At 40.0% G+C, this 11,838-nt stretch overlaps 2 protein-coding genes across 2 annotated transcripts; both read left to right on the forward strand.

The window, feature by feature from the left end:
* Positions 1 to 340: 340 nt before the first annotated feature.
* LOC125261699 (NACHT, LRR and PYD domains-containing protein 3-like) lies at positions 341 to 4,814 on the forward strand. The gene is made up of 6 exons (XM_048180264.1): positions 341 to 500; positions 707 to 763; positions 945 to 1,058; positions 3,576 to 3,689; positions 3,894 to 4,007; positions 4,110 to 4,814. Exons 2-6 carry the CDS (start codon positions 714 to 716, stop codon positions 4,807 to 4,809), a joined length of 1,092 nt encoding a protein of 363 aa, XP_048036221.1. The 5' UTR covers positions 341 to 500; positions 707 to 713; the 3' UTR covers positions 4,810 to 4,814.
* LOC125261698 (protein NLRC3-like) lies at positions 4,814 to 9,218 on the forward strand. Its single transcript, XM_048180263.1, has 3 exons — positions 4,814 to 5,891; positions 6,920 to 7,093; positions 8,524 to 9,218. The coding sequence occupies exons 1-3, from the start codon at positions 4,933 to 4,935 to the stop codon at positions 8,699 to 8,701; spliced, it is 1,311 nt and encodes a 436-aa protein (XP_048036220.1). The 5' UTR covers positions 4,814 to 4,932; the 3' UTR covers positions 8,702 to 9,218.
* Positions 9,219 to 11,838: the final 2,620 nt, after the last annotated feature.

The following is an 11,838-nucleotide window of genomic DNA, read 5'->3' on the forward strand; positions in this document are numbered from 1 at the left end:
CATCATGGACTCCAGTTTTCCCTGTGGATCCTGATCAATCTCGCTATGAATGGATCTTGGAGTAAATGACGCGTGTGAAGCAGCAGGAAAACCCTGCAGACAGCAGCACAATGAATCTGTCACATGGATAGTCTGTAAAAGCGTTCGCTGGGCTCTCGTCTCACACATGAAGCCCACCGCGCGCGAATGCAGTCAGTGTCGGTCGCGCGGCTCGGTCCACTGAACCGCGGAGATGACACGTCCCGTCCTACATTTGGTGCGTTTGGCTTCTCACACTCCAGCTACCTACCTGGCCACGCCCTCTACTAGTCATTTCACCTCGTCATAAATGAAAGTGAAAGTAAATCTTTTTGATGTTTCGCCATTTTAAACGGCCAGAATTGATCATTAACCAGAAAGAATATGTTTAAAACTGTAATAAGCTAGTATCGTTAATAAAAGTTTAGACAGGAATTATGTGTAGCTACTCGATGATAAAGCTGTAGGATTTCTGTGAATCAGTATGTATGATATTTTTCATCCTAAATTGTCCCGTAGTAGGCTACTTGTTTCTGACTTTTCTACAAAAGTCTTAAGAGCATTTGTGTTTACATGACTAACCTTATGTATTTGAGTGATTGTGATGTATTTCTCCAGCTCAACATCATTCAGCTGAGTTATAAAGGATTACTTTAGTTTTTGTGATTGTTTGTCACTTCCTGTTCAGATCCATCATGGATGACACACAAAGAACCAGAAATGAAGATTGTTTTCCAGGATGCAGGTGCTTTGACTAACATTAATCTTTTAATGTTTTAGATGAAATGACTGTCTACAAAAAAAATAAAAAATAAAAAATAAAAAACAGAAAATGTAACATTTATTGATAAGAATATGCCTCAAGTGCTTTTCATTATTGTTTTTTTTTAAAGATGATTGTAATCATAAAGGATGTTCTGTTTTAGCTCAGTTCATCAGAGGAGATCAGAACCAGAGTCCAGCTGTGTGTCTATGAAGAGTGACATGTCTAGGGATCAGCCAGTAAATTTTAAGAGTGGAGATTCACGGACTGGACTCAGGTATAACATTACTAAAAAATATATATATAATTATAGTATGGCATTTTATATTATCGTGTATTAAGAGATTACATGCTTGTTGTGCTTTTTTTGTGGGTATTTTTATGTTTACTTTATAATGTAACACACACACACACACACACACACACTCTGTTACGGGTAGCTGGTAGAGAGATGAGGCAGATACGGATTTCCACAATAATAGATGCTCTTTAATAAAGGCAAGGAACACCAGACATACACCTTAACAAAACAGAGAACGGACCAGGAGTGAAGGGAGTGAGTGCAATATAAAGGCAGTGAAGATAATCAAGTCCAGGTGCAGGTGATGAGTGATGATGGGGAGATGACGAGGGAAGTGAGTGCAGGTGTGGAGAACAAGAGGATCATGGGAAATGTAGTCCAGGGAAACAAGGGATCTGTGACATTACCCCCCCTCCCGGTAGGCGCGTCCTCGCGCCGTGGATGGAACAACCGGGAGGGGGGTGGGCACCCTGGAGACCTCATGCAGGAGCGGACTGGAGTGGAGGTCTCCAGGGCGGGTCCAAGAGCAGCCATGGCGGGTCAGGGGCCGAGGGCAGCCATGGCGGGTCAGGGGCCGAGGGCAGCCATGGCAGGTCAAGAGCATTAAACGAAGCCTTACTGCCGTCGAGCCCAGGCGGCGCTGAAGGACCGGCGGGAGATGGCGGAAACATTGGCTCCACCGACCGAAGCGCAGGCGGGGCTCCAGAAGGCCGCAGTAGAAACCAGACGACACACAACAAAGGGAACACAGGAGGGAGTGAGGAGGCCAACTGAGACTGAGGGACGGGGCGAAGACTGAGGAGTGCAGTCCAGAGGCGAGGGCAGGCTGACGAGGGACCAAAGTGTGACCGGAGGCAGGGTGGAGACTGGTGAGACTAGTGGACAGATGGGCCATGGTGGAGACGAGGGAGGTTGGAGCCAGGGTGAAGGTAATCGACCAGAGGACCGAGGTGGAGATCTGGACGAGGGGTCTTGAGGAGGAGGTGAAGTGTAGAGACAAATGGGAGGAGGTGGGAGAGGGAGGCAGGGAGGGAACACAGTTTTAGGACTGGAGCCCAGCGGGGAAACACAAAGTTCAAAGTTCGTAGCTGGAGCGGGCTCATGGCAGACTGGAGCGGCTGGCTTGGCGGCGGCGGCTGGAGCTGAGGGCTCGGCGGCGGCGGCTGGAGCTGAGGGCTCGGTGGTGGCGGCTGGAGCTGAGGGCTCGGCGGCGGCGGCTGGAGCAGAGGGCTCGGCGGAGACTGGAGAAATAGGCTCGGCGGAGACTGGAGACATTGGCTCGGCGGAGACTGGAGACATTGGCTCGGCGGAGACTGGAGACATTGGCTCGGCGGAGACTGGAGACATTGGCTCGGCGGCTGAGATTGGAGATAATGGCTCGGTGGCCGAGACTGGAGATAATAGCTCGGCGGCTGGAGCAGAGGGCCAGTCCATCCCCTCATGTACAATTAAAATTCCCGTAGGGATGGGAGCAGGCTCGGCAGAGACTGGAGAGGGCTCAGGGGAGACTGGAGAAGGCTCAGCGGAGACTGGAGATTGCTTGGGCTTTCTTCTCTTCCTCCGCCTTCTGGACCCAGCGGAGGAGTGTGGGTCCAGCATGGAACAGGCAAGGAATTCACTGGAGGGGCATGCGGAGGAAGACGGAGGCTGACTAACTGGCCTGGCCAACCGTGTTTCTGGACGAACTGGACGAAACAAACACTCATCCTGAACCTCTTCTACAAGGAATTTGGAGTCATTTAAACACAAAATTAAATTGATAGTTTCGCTTAAGGTAAAACGATAGTCAGGTTCATCAAAATGGATAGTGTTGTCATCCAGCCCGTCCAGAAACAGGGCGATCAAATAACCGTCTCACCAGTTAGTCATAAAAGCAAGCTCAACGAACTCCTCCACATACCTCTCCAGTGAACGACCAACCTGCAGGACCCCGATGAGACAATCAGTGGCCTTCATGGGAGTGGGAGGCATGGGAGAAACTGGAGCTCGGGAGCAGAAGATTGCATCCATCTTTTTTTTTTTGTTTTAAGGGTCCGTTCTTCTGTTACGGGTAGCTGGTAGAGAGATGAGGCAGATACGGATTTCCACAATAATAGATGCTCTTTAATAAACAAAGGCAAGGAACACCAGACATACACCTTAACAAAACAGAGAACGGATCAGGAGTGAAGGGAGTGAGTGCAATATAAAGGCAGTGAAGATAATCAAGTCCAGGTGCAGGTGATGAGTGATGATGGGGAGATGACGAGGGAAGTGAGTGCAGGTGTGGAGAACAGGAGGATCATGGGAAATGTAGTCCAGGGAAACAAGGGATCTGTGACACACACACACACACACACACACACATATAATGTAGGCCTATATATGGAAGGAAATGGTTGTAGAGGTGCTCTTTAACCTGTAACTTGTAGCCTGTAAATGTTTAAGTGATAAATAAATGAGTGGTTGAATACAGTAATTTGAAATATTCACATTCATCTCTCTCTGTTTTAGCTCATTTCATCAGAAGAGATCAGAACCAGAGTCCAGCTGTGTGTCTATGAAGAGTGACATGTCTATGAATCAGCCAGTACATTTTAAGAGTGGAGAGACACTGACTGACCCCAGGTATAACATTTCTATAAAAAATATTATTATAGTATGGCATTTTATATTATCATGTATTTTCAACAAGAGATTACATGGTTGTTGTGCTTTTTGTGGGTGTTTTTATCTTTATAATGTAACACACTTTAAAGTGATTTCTTTAATAAGTAAATAATTTAGTTGATAAATACAGTAGTTTGAAGTATTAACCTCCCTCTGTTTTAGCTCAGTTCACCAGAAGAGATCAGAACCAGTGTCCAGCTTTGTGTCTATGAAGAGTGACGCGTTTAAGGGTCATCTAGTACGTTTAAAGAGTAGAGATACTCAGCCTGGTCTCAGGTAAAACTTTTCTATAACAGATATTTAAATTTGAATATATGATACAGAACTAGGCATTGTGCTTATTAAACCATGTAATAATGTGGAGTTTTTATTTTACAGTCATAAAGCCTCCAGCCTCAACACATTTAGATCAAACCTGAGGGAGAAGTTTCAGTGTCTGAATGAAGGAACAGCAATGCAGGGAAACCCAACACTCCTGAATGAGATCTACACAGAGCTCTACATCACAGAGAGTGAAAGTGGAGAGATCAATAATGAGCATGAGGTGAGACAGATTGAGACACAATGCAGGAGAGCAGCAACAGAGGACACACCAATCAAATGCAATGACATCTTTAGACCTTTACCTGGACAAGACAAACCCATCAGAACTGTGCTAACAAAGGGAGTCGCTGGCATTGGAAAAACAGTCTCTGTGCAGAAGTTCATCCTGGACTGGGCTGAAGGGAAAGAGAATCAGGATATCCAGCTCATATTTCCAATTCCTTTCAGAGAGCTCAACTTGATAAAAGACAAAACACTCAGTCTTTCAGATCTTCTTCATGTCTTTTTCCCTGAAACCAAAGAAATGGAAATATTCAGTGAATATAAATTGTTGTTCATCTTTGATGGTCTGGATGAGTGTCGTCTGTCTCTGAACTTTAAGAGCAAAGTGAAACTGTGTAATATATCTGAATCAGCCTCAGTGGACGAGCTGCTGAAGAACCTCATTGTGGGGAATCTGCTTCCCTCTGCTCTCATCTGGATCACCTCCAGACCAGCAGCAGCTGATCTCATCCCCTCTGAGTGTGTCCATTGAGTGACAGAGGTACGAGGCTTCAATGAGCCACAGAAGGAGGAATACTTCAGAAAGAGAATCAGTGATCAGAGTCTGGCCGACAGGATCATCTCACACCTGAAGTCATCTGGGAGCCTCCACATCATGTGCCACATTCCAGTGTTCTGCTGGATCTCAGCCACTGTTCTAGAGAAGATGTTAAGTGAAGCAGAGAGTGGAGAGATTCCCAAGACTCTCACTCAAATGTACACACACTTCCTGATCATTCAGACCAACATCAAACATGAGAAGGACTATGAGAAGAAAGTTAAAGATGAAGACATGATTCTCAAACTGGGGAAACTGGCTTTTCAGCAGCTTGTGAAAGGAAACCTGATCTTCTATGAGGAAGACCTGAGAGAGTGTGGCATTGATGTGACAGAAGCATCAGTGTACTCAGGATTGTGCACTCAGATCTTCAGAGAGGAGTTTGGCTTGTATCAGGGGAAAGTCTTCTGCTTTGTTCATTTGAGCATTCAAGAACATCTCGCAGCTCTATATGCACACATTTACTTTACAAACGAGAACAGAAATGTGTTTGACAAACAAAGTTTATTTTCTAAATTTTCAAACCAGAAGAAATATCATTCATTATCTGAGTTGCATCAGAGAGCTCTAAATAAGGCCTTTAAGAGTAAAAATGGACATCTGGACCTTTTCCTGCGTTTCCTTCTGGGTCTCTCATTGGAGTCCAATCAGACTCTCTTACGAGAACTACTGACACTGACAGGAAGCTGCTCCTACAACAAAGAGAAAACAGTTCAGTACATCAAACAGAAGATTAGGGAGAATCACTCTCCAGAGAGATCCATCAATCTGTTCCACTGTCTGAATAAACTGGGTGATGATTCACTGATGCAGGAGATCCAACGCTATCTGAAATCTGGAAAAATAGGAGAAACCAAACTCTCTTCTTCACAGTGGTCAGCTCTGGTTTACGTGTTGCTAACATCAGAGCAGACGATGGAAGTTTTTGATCTAAAAAAGTTTATTGGAAATCAATATACAGCAGATGAAGTACTTCAGAAGCTGCTGCCGGTGGTCAAAGAATCCAGATCAGCTCAGTAAGAAACACTGACATCACTCCACTTTCAAAACATGATCATATCATGAATTTAGCATGTGCTATTTTGTAGTTTGATGATGAAGCAAATAGAAGAGTGTTAGTGGCATTAAATGTAAAAATCTCTTGAATGCAGTTGTTGTGATAAAATATTAGTGTGATGCATTAAAAATTAGACAAGGTGATTCGTTTGTACAAATATTTTTTAAATGTTACACATTTAGATATAAACACTCATCATACAAACCTCAACAATGGTGACAACAAAATATTCAGATAAACAGATCAACTCAACATCACAAAACAAGCTCTTAAAAAGTCACAAGAAAAACGACAGCAAAAATAAAAGTCAGCTTCATAACTTATTATTGATGCAGTGCATGCTGGGAGCCATTGATGAGTTTTGTATTTTGCTGTAACCCAGCATGCACTACAGCATAAAGCTTTTAATTGATTGTTACCATTGATGAGTTTCATGTGCTGTTTGTTGATGTCTGTGAGTTTGCGTTCCTGATTATCATAATACTGCTGGATTTCATGCTGTAGTATCAAAGGGATGGTAGTGTGCAACAAAATATCAGTCATTAGACTTGAAAATGTAACAGGATGTTAAAGTAACCTTTATGTAACCCCATGATAACTGTTTTATCTGTTATTCTTTAACTAGTGGCCTACCTTATGATATGTAGTTCCATTCAGAGCACTGATAATCCAGATTTGGTAATCTGGATCATTAAATGAATCATTTGATCTTTACATAAAATAGTGGGTAAACCGCCCTGGTCCAATGCTTTATGAAGAGTTGAATTACTGAAGCATTTTGCACTTATATAATCTAAGGGAAGACATTTAATTTTGTTTTATAGCCTTAAATTCTTAAATTCAGAAATCATTGAATATATCTGGTTTTTATTGCCTCAACTACATAACTACATCACTAAAGTTAAAGATACAGTCAAAAGTTATCTGTGCTTCAGAACCCTGCCTGATAAACCCATTATATCACTGTTTGTTTTGTACTCTACACAGGCTACAGTTCTGTAATCTCACCGCTCATTCCTGTGAGAGTTTGTCTTCAGCTCTACAATCCTCAAACATGTTCCTGAGAGAGCTGGACCTGAGTAACAATGACCTGCAGGATTCAGGAGTGAAGCTTCTTTCTGATGGACTGAAGAGTCCAAAATGTCAGCTGCAGATACTGAGGTAAATGGTTTTCCATAAATCACAAAAAACTACCATTAAATTTTGCCACTAAATGTGACATCTGCTCTCAATGAATTGCCATAACAAGAGTGGTAGTGGTATTAAATGTGAAAATCTGTTAAATGCAGTTGTTGTGATAAAAATATTAGTGTGATGCATTAAAAATTAGACAAGTTGACAATTTTTTTTAAACATTACACATTTAGATATAAACAGTTGTCATACAAACCTCAACAATGGTGACAACAAAATATTCAGATAAACAGATCAAGAAGAGAAGAAGAATTCTAACAATGCCTGGCTCAGAGAATGGGATATGGCTTATTATGATTATCAAATTATGAAGGTTGCTATGTATTTTTATAAATATACATTCTGAAATTTTGCATGTTTCAGAGTGAAGCGAGGCTCTGTATTCATTTACACACAAGAAGCTCATGATCCTGTTTTCAGCATTTTATAGCAGCTCAATTCACAGTAAATACTGCAAACTCCTGCAAGTGAGTTTGGGCCACTAATAACATGGACGTAAAAAAAAAACATTTTTCCAATTTTTCCAGTTTTTGAATTTTGTCTTCTAAGCAATTGTGAAGCATTAATGTGTCTCACTATTTGTTATTAGCTCCCTGTTGTTTTCTGCTAAAAAAGAGCTTTAGTTATTTCAAATCAAAAGTTATTTAATAAAGTTTTTAAAGGTATTTAAGAAAAATGAATAAAGAATTTATTAGCAACTAGAATTCACTGAATTTGAACTATTTGTAAATAATATTTTATTGTAAATTATGCACAAATTCCTTCAAAGGACTTTGTCAATGTTTTTTGTGTAATCATATTAAGTTAAAAATTGAATGAATCACGTAAACTATATTTTCAATTGGAAAAAAGAAACAATGACATTTGAAAAAAGTAGGTTATTTAAGTTTTTTTAAATGGTTAAACATAAATAATGCCTACTGAATGGCTGAAATAGATATACATGATTGAAAAAAAATTCTATAGACCTTATTTACCAGAAAAACAAGTGTGCCACCATCTTTAAAATATTGTCTTTGAACTTCCGTTTTAGCAGTAGCCCTGTATATTTCTATGGCATCATATGGCAATATTTTAAAACAAGCAGTTCATTCATAAATACATAATATCGCCGTGGAAATACAAGCCGGAAGTCAAAAGACAACGAGCACAGTGCTGAAAAGGGACAGGGCTACATAAGGTCTATAATGCACACAAGTATATATGCAAGTATCTGTTGACTTCACTACATTAATAAAAGTAAATGAATACCTTTACTCTAGTACATTTCCACAGACACTTTTGTTAATTTTGTGACTGAATTTATAGAAAATACCTGCAAATGCAAAAGTGTGTGATAGTGACTGATCTGATTGGCAAACTAATATCATGTTTGCTGTTGCTGTGTGTGTTTGTAGGCTGTCTGGCTGTATGGTGGCAGAGGAAGGCTGTGGTTATGTGTCTTCAGCTCTGAGTTCAAACCCCTCACACCTGAGAGTGCTGGATCTGAGCTACAATCACCCAGGAGATTCAGGAGTCAAGCTGCTCTCTGAGAAACTCAACCATCCAAACTACAGACTGGACAAACTCAAGTAAGTCAAGCTAGTGGAGTTTTGTAACAAGAATAGCTTTAGTTATACTTCAGAGATATTCAGTGCTTGAATCTGATTGGTTGACCAACATTCTAAGGTGTGCTAATTATTTTCCAGTAAACACACAGCTAAAGTTGTTCTAAGCAGGTCTTGACACGTTTACAGTTCAATATAAGGTCCTTACAACCTACAACAAAACAACTAAACCCACAAAGAAAATGATCTAGCAAATAATCTAACAACAGGATAAAAAAATTACAAATTATTTCCATGATTTTACCACAAGATTATGTTTTTTTTCTGTGGAAAGCACACACTTTCTCCTAGGGCTGTAGCAGTGAAGGAATTTCCTTTGCAGGGATTTTGTGTGGCTCAACATCACAATATTTATAATAAAACACTGATTTGTTTATGAATGAAACAAGGGGTCTCATTCACTAAGCATATGTATGCATAAATTTGTGTGTGAAATCTGCGTACAAATATTTTTACAAACAAATCATGATTCATCAACATTTGCTGTAAAATTAATTCTAAATTTATGAAAAAAATGTGAAATGCAGAAATCACATTCATAAATACAAACCCGATTCCAAAAAAGTTGGGACACTGTACAAATTGTGAATAAAAACAGAATGCAATGATGTGGAAGTTTAAAATTTCAATATTTTATTCAAAATACAACATAGATGACATATCAAATGTTTAAACTGAGAAAATGTATCATTTTAAGGGAAAAATAAGTTGATTTTAAATTTCATGGCATCAACACATCTCAAAAAAGTTGGGACAAGGCCATGTTTACCAACCACTGTGTGGCATCCCCTCTTCTTTTTATAACAGTCTGCAAATGTCTGGGGACTGTGGAGACAAGTTGCTCAAGTTTAGAAATAGGAATGTTGTCCCATTCTAGTCTAATACAGGCTTCTAGTTGCTCAAATGTCTTAGGTCTTCTTTGTCACATCTTCCTATTTATGATGCGCCAAATGTTTTCTATGGGTGAAAGATCTGGACTGCAGGCTGGCCATTTCAGTCCTTCTACGCAGCCATGATGTTGTAATTGATGCAGTATGTGGTCTGGCATTGTCATGTTGGAAAATGCAAGATCTTCCCTGAAAAAGACGACATCTGGATGGGAGTATATGTTGTTCTAGAACTTGGATATACCTTTCAGCATTGATGGTGCCTTTCCAGATGTGTAAGCTGCCCATGCCACATGCACTAATGCAACCTCACACTAGGGCTGGGCAATATATTGCATGCGATTGTCACGTGCATTTCGTCAGTAAAGCCGGTTCCCTGATTACCGCGAAATTGCCATCACCTGCTTTCAAATGGAGCAGCATTTAATAGACAGAGCCGTAGTTCACTGACAAGCTACGCAATATTGTGTTCATTATCGAAGGCGATTCATCTGCGATAATGAACGCGATATTGCATAGCTACTCTCTACGGCTCACCCACACCCAGGTTCGAGGCCCGCGCAGAGTGGGGTGAGTAGAACCTGGGTGGACGGGTTACACGCAGAAAGTTTTGTTTCGGCAGCGTCCAGTAGCAGAGTTATATGTTATATGAGTTTTCTGGCTTTATTTATTCCTTAAAAGTCTGCTTTTCCCTGTGTGGTATTGCTGTGCATTAATAATTCTGCAAGTAGCAATATTTATTATTATTGTAGATGTGTTTCAGAGTGTTTCATAGCATAATTCAGTTGATTTTACCTCAGAAGTATTATTGTGTCAATATACATGCAGTAATGCTCACATATTCGATGAGTCATTAATTTATTTGTTTATTTGATTCGTTGAATATGTGAGCATTAAGGAATAAGCAGTTCTTCTTCATTATGAAAGTTTATTATTTGCATTATTTGAAAGTTTATTAAAGCTATATCAGTTTAAACTACTAATTTAGTTTTCTGAGCACACACAACTGAAGCACGCGCACAGAAAGCTGTCTGTCAGACGGCACGTCTTGAGTATTAATTAAACTAACTACTCTTTCACGTCTTATTGTGCTTAAACTGTCAAATGCACACAAGGTTATGCAAAATTCACATTAACACCGTTGGTTATGTCTGAACAGCAGGGAAAGAAATCATGTGTATATTAGATCTGTGTATTAAAGTGACAGCACCTCTTGAAAAAAATAATAAATAAGTGAACACCTTTTGCGGCTGCTTGCCATCCTCTGCGGTTGGCTTGTCAGTTATTGCTGTATTACAATATTGGGTTTATCATGACAGCCCTAATTTCTCCAGCTTTCACCCAAACAAAAGCACACATACAGTATGACACACACAGAAACATACATGAATAGAAAGTTGTTGTTGCAGTGCTGCCTTGCGACTTTCAGTAAAATAGTTTCCCAACTTATTTAGTATGACTGAAAAAGTGACTGATTTCACTGATTTCTAGCTATTCTCAAGGTGTGTCGGTCAAAACACAGTAATCCAGTCAGCTTCATCTAATGGAGGTTTATTTGTTCTTAACACAATGCTAATTTTCATCCAGGCTGAACACAACACATTGTGCATATATACACAGGAATATATATGGGTTTGTGTATGTGTGTTTTGGTCTACAATAGAAAGACAATAAAGATAGAAATTAACCCACGTCTCAAGTATTATCCAAACACATTATTTACATGAACATAATCTTTGATCAATTAATGCATCCTTGCTGTATACATTTTTTTAATACAAAAATCTTACTAATTTTTAACTATTGAACGTTAGAATATAATGAAATGTTTAATAAAACAGAACAATGACCAATTCTAACTGCATCAGAACATTAAATAGACCATAAATCATTCCTCTGGGATACATCAGTAGATCTCTGCATGATCTCTGAACTTCTGGATCTTCTCCTCTTTCCATCATCACAGTCTCCAGCATTACAGAGTCATGATTTAATAGAAGTTTCCACTTTGGATCCTGTGGCCTGAATGTTTTTTGGTCCAGCATCTAAAATGAGAAGAAAACAACAGTTAATGTGTAAATATAAAAACACAACAAAGAGTTGTCCCAAGTACAAAGTATACTCTTGTGTTTCCTACTGTTAGGACATTTCCACCTAATTCCACCTCATATATTCACTACCATTTTGATGAATTTTAACAGAAAATTCAGAAATCACC

Source organism: Megalobrama amblycephala, unplaced genomic scaffold, assembly GCF_018812025.1.
Source record: "Megalobrama amblycephala isolate DHTTF-2021 unplaced genomic scaffold, ASM1881202v1 scaffold466, whole genome shotgun sequence".
NCBI lineage: Eukaryota > Metazoa > Chordata > Actinopteri > Cypriniformes > Xenocyprididae > Megalobrama > Megalobrama amblycephala.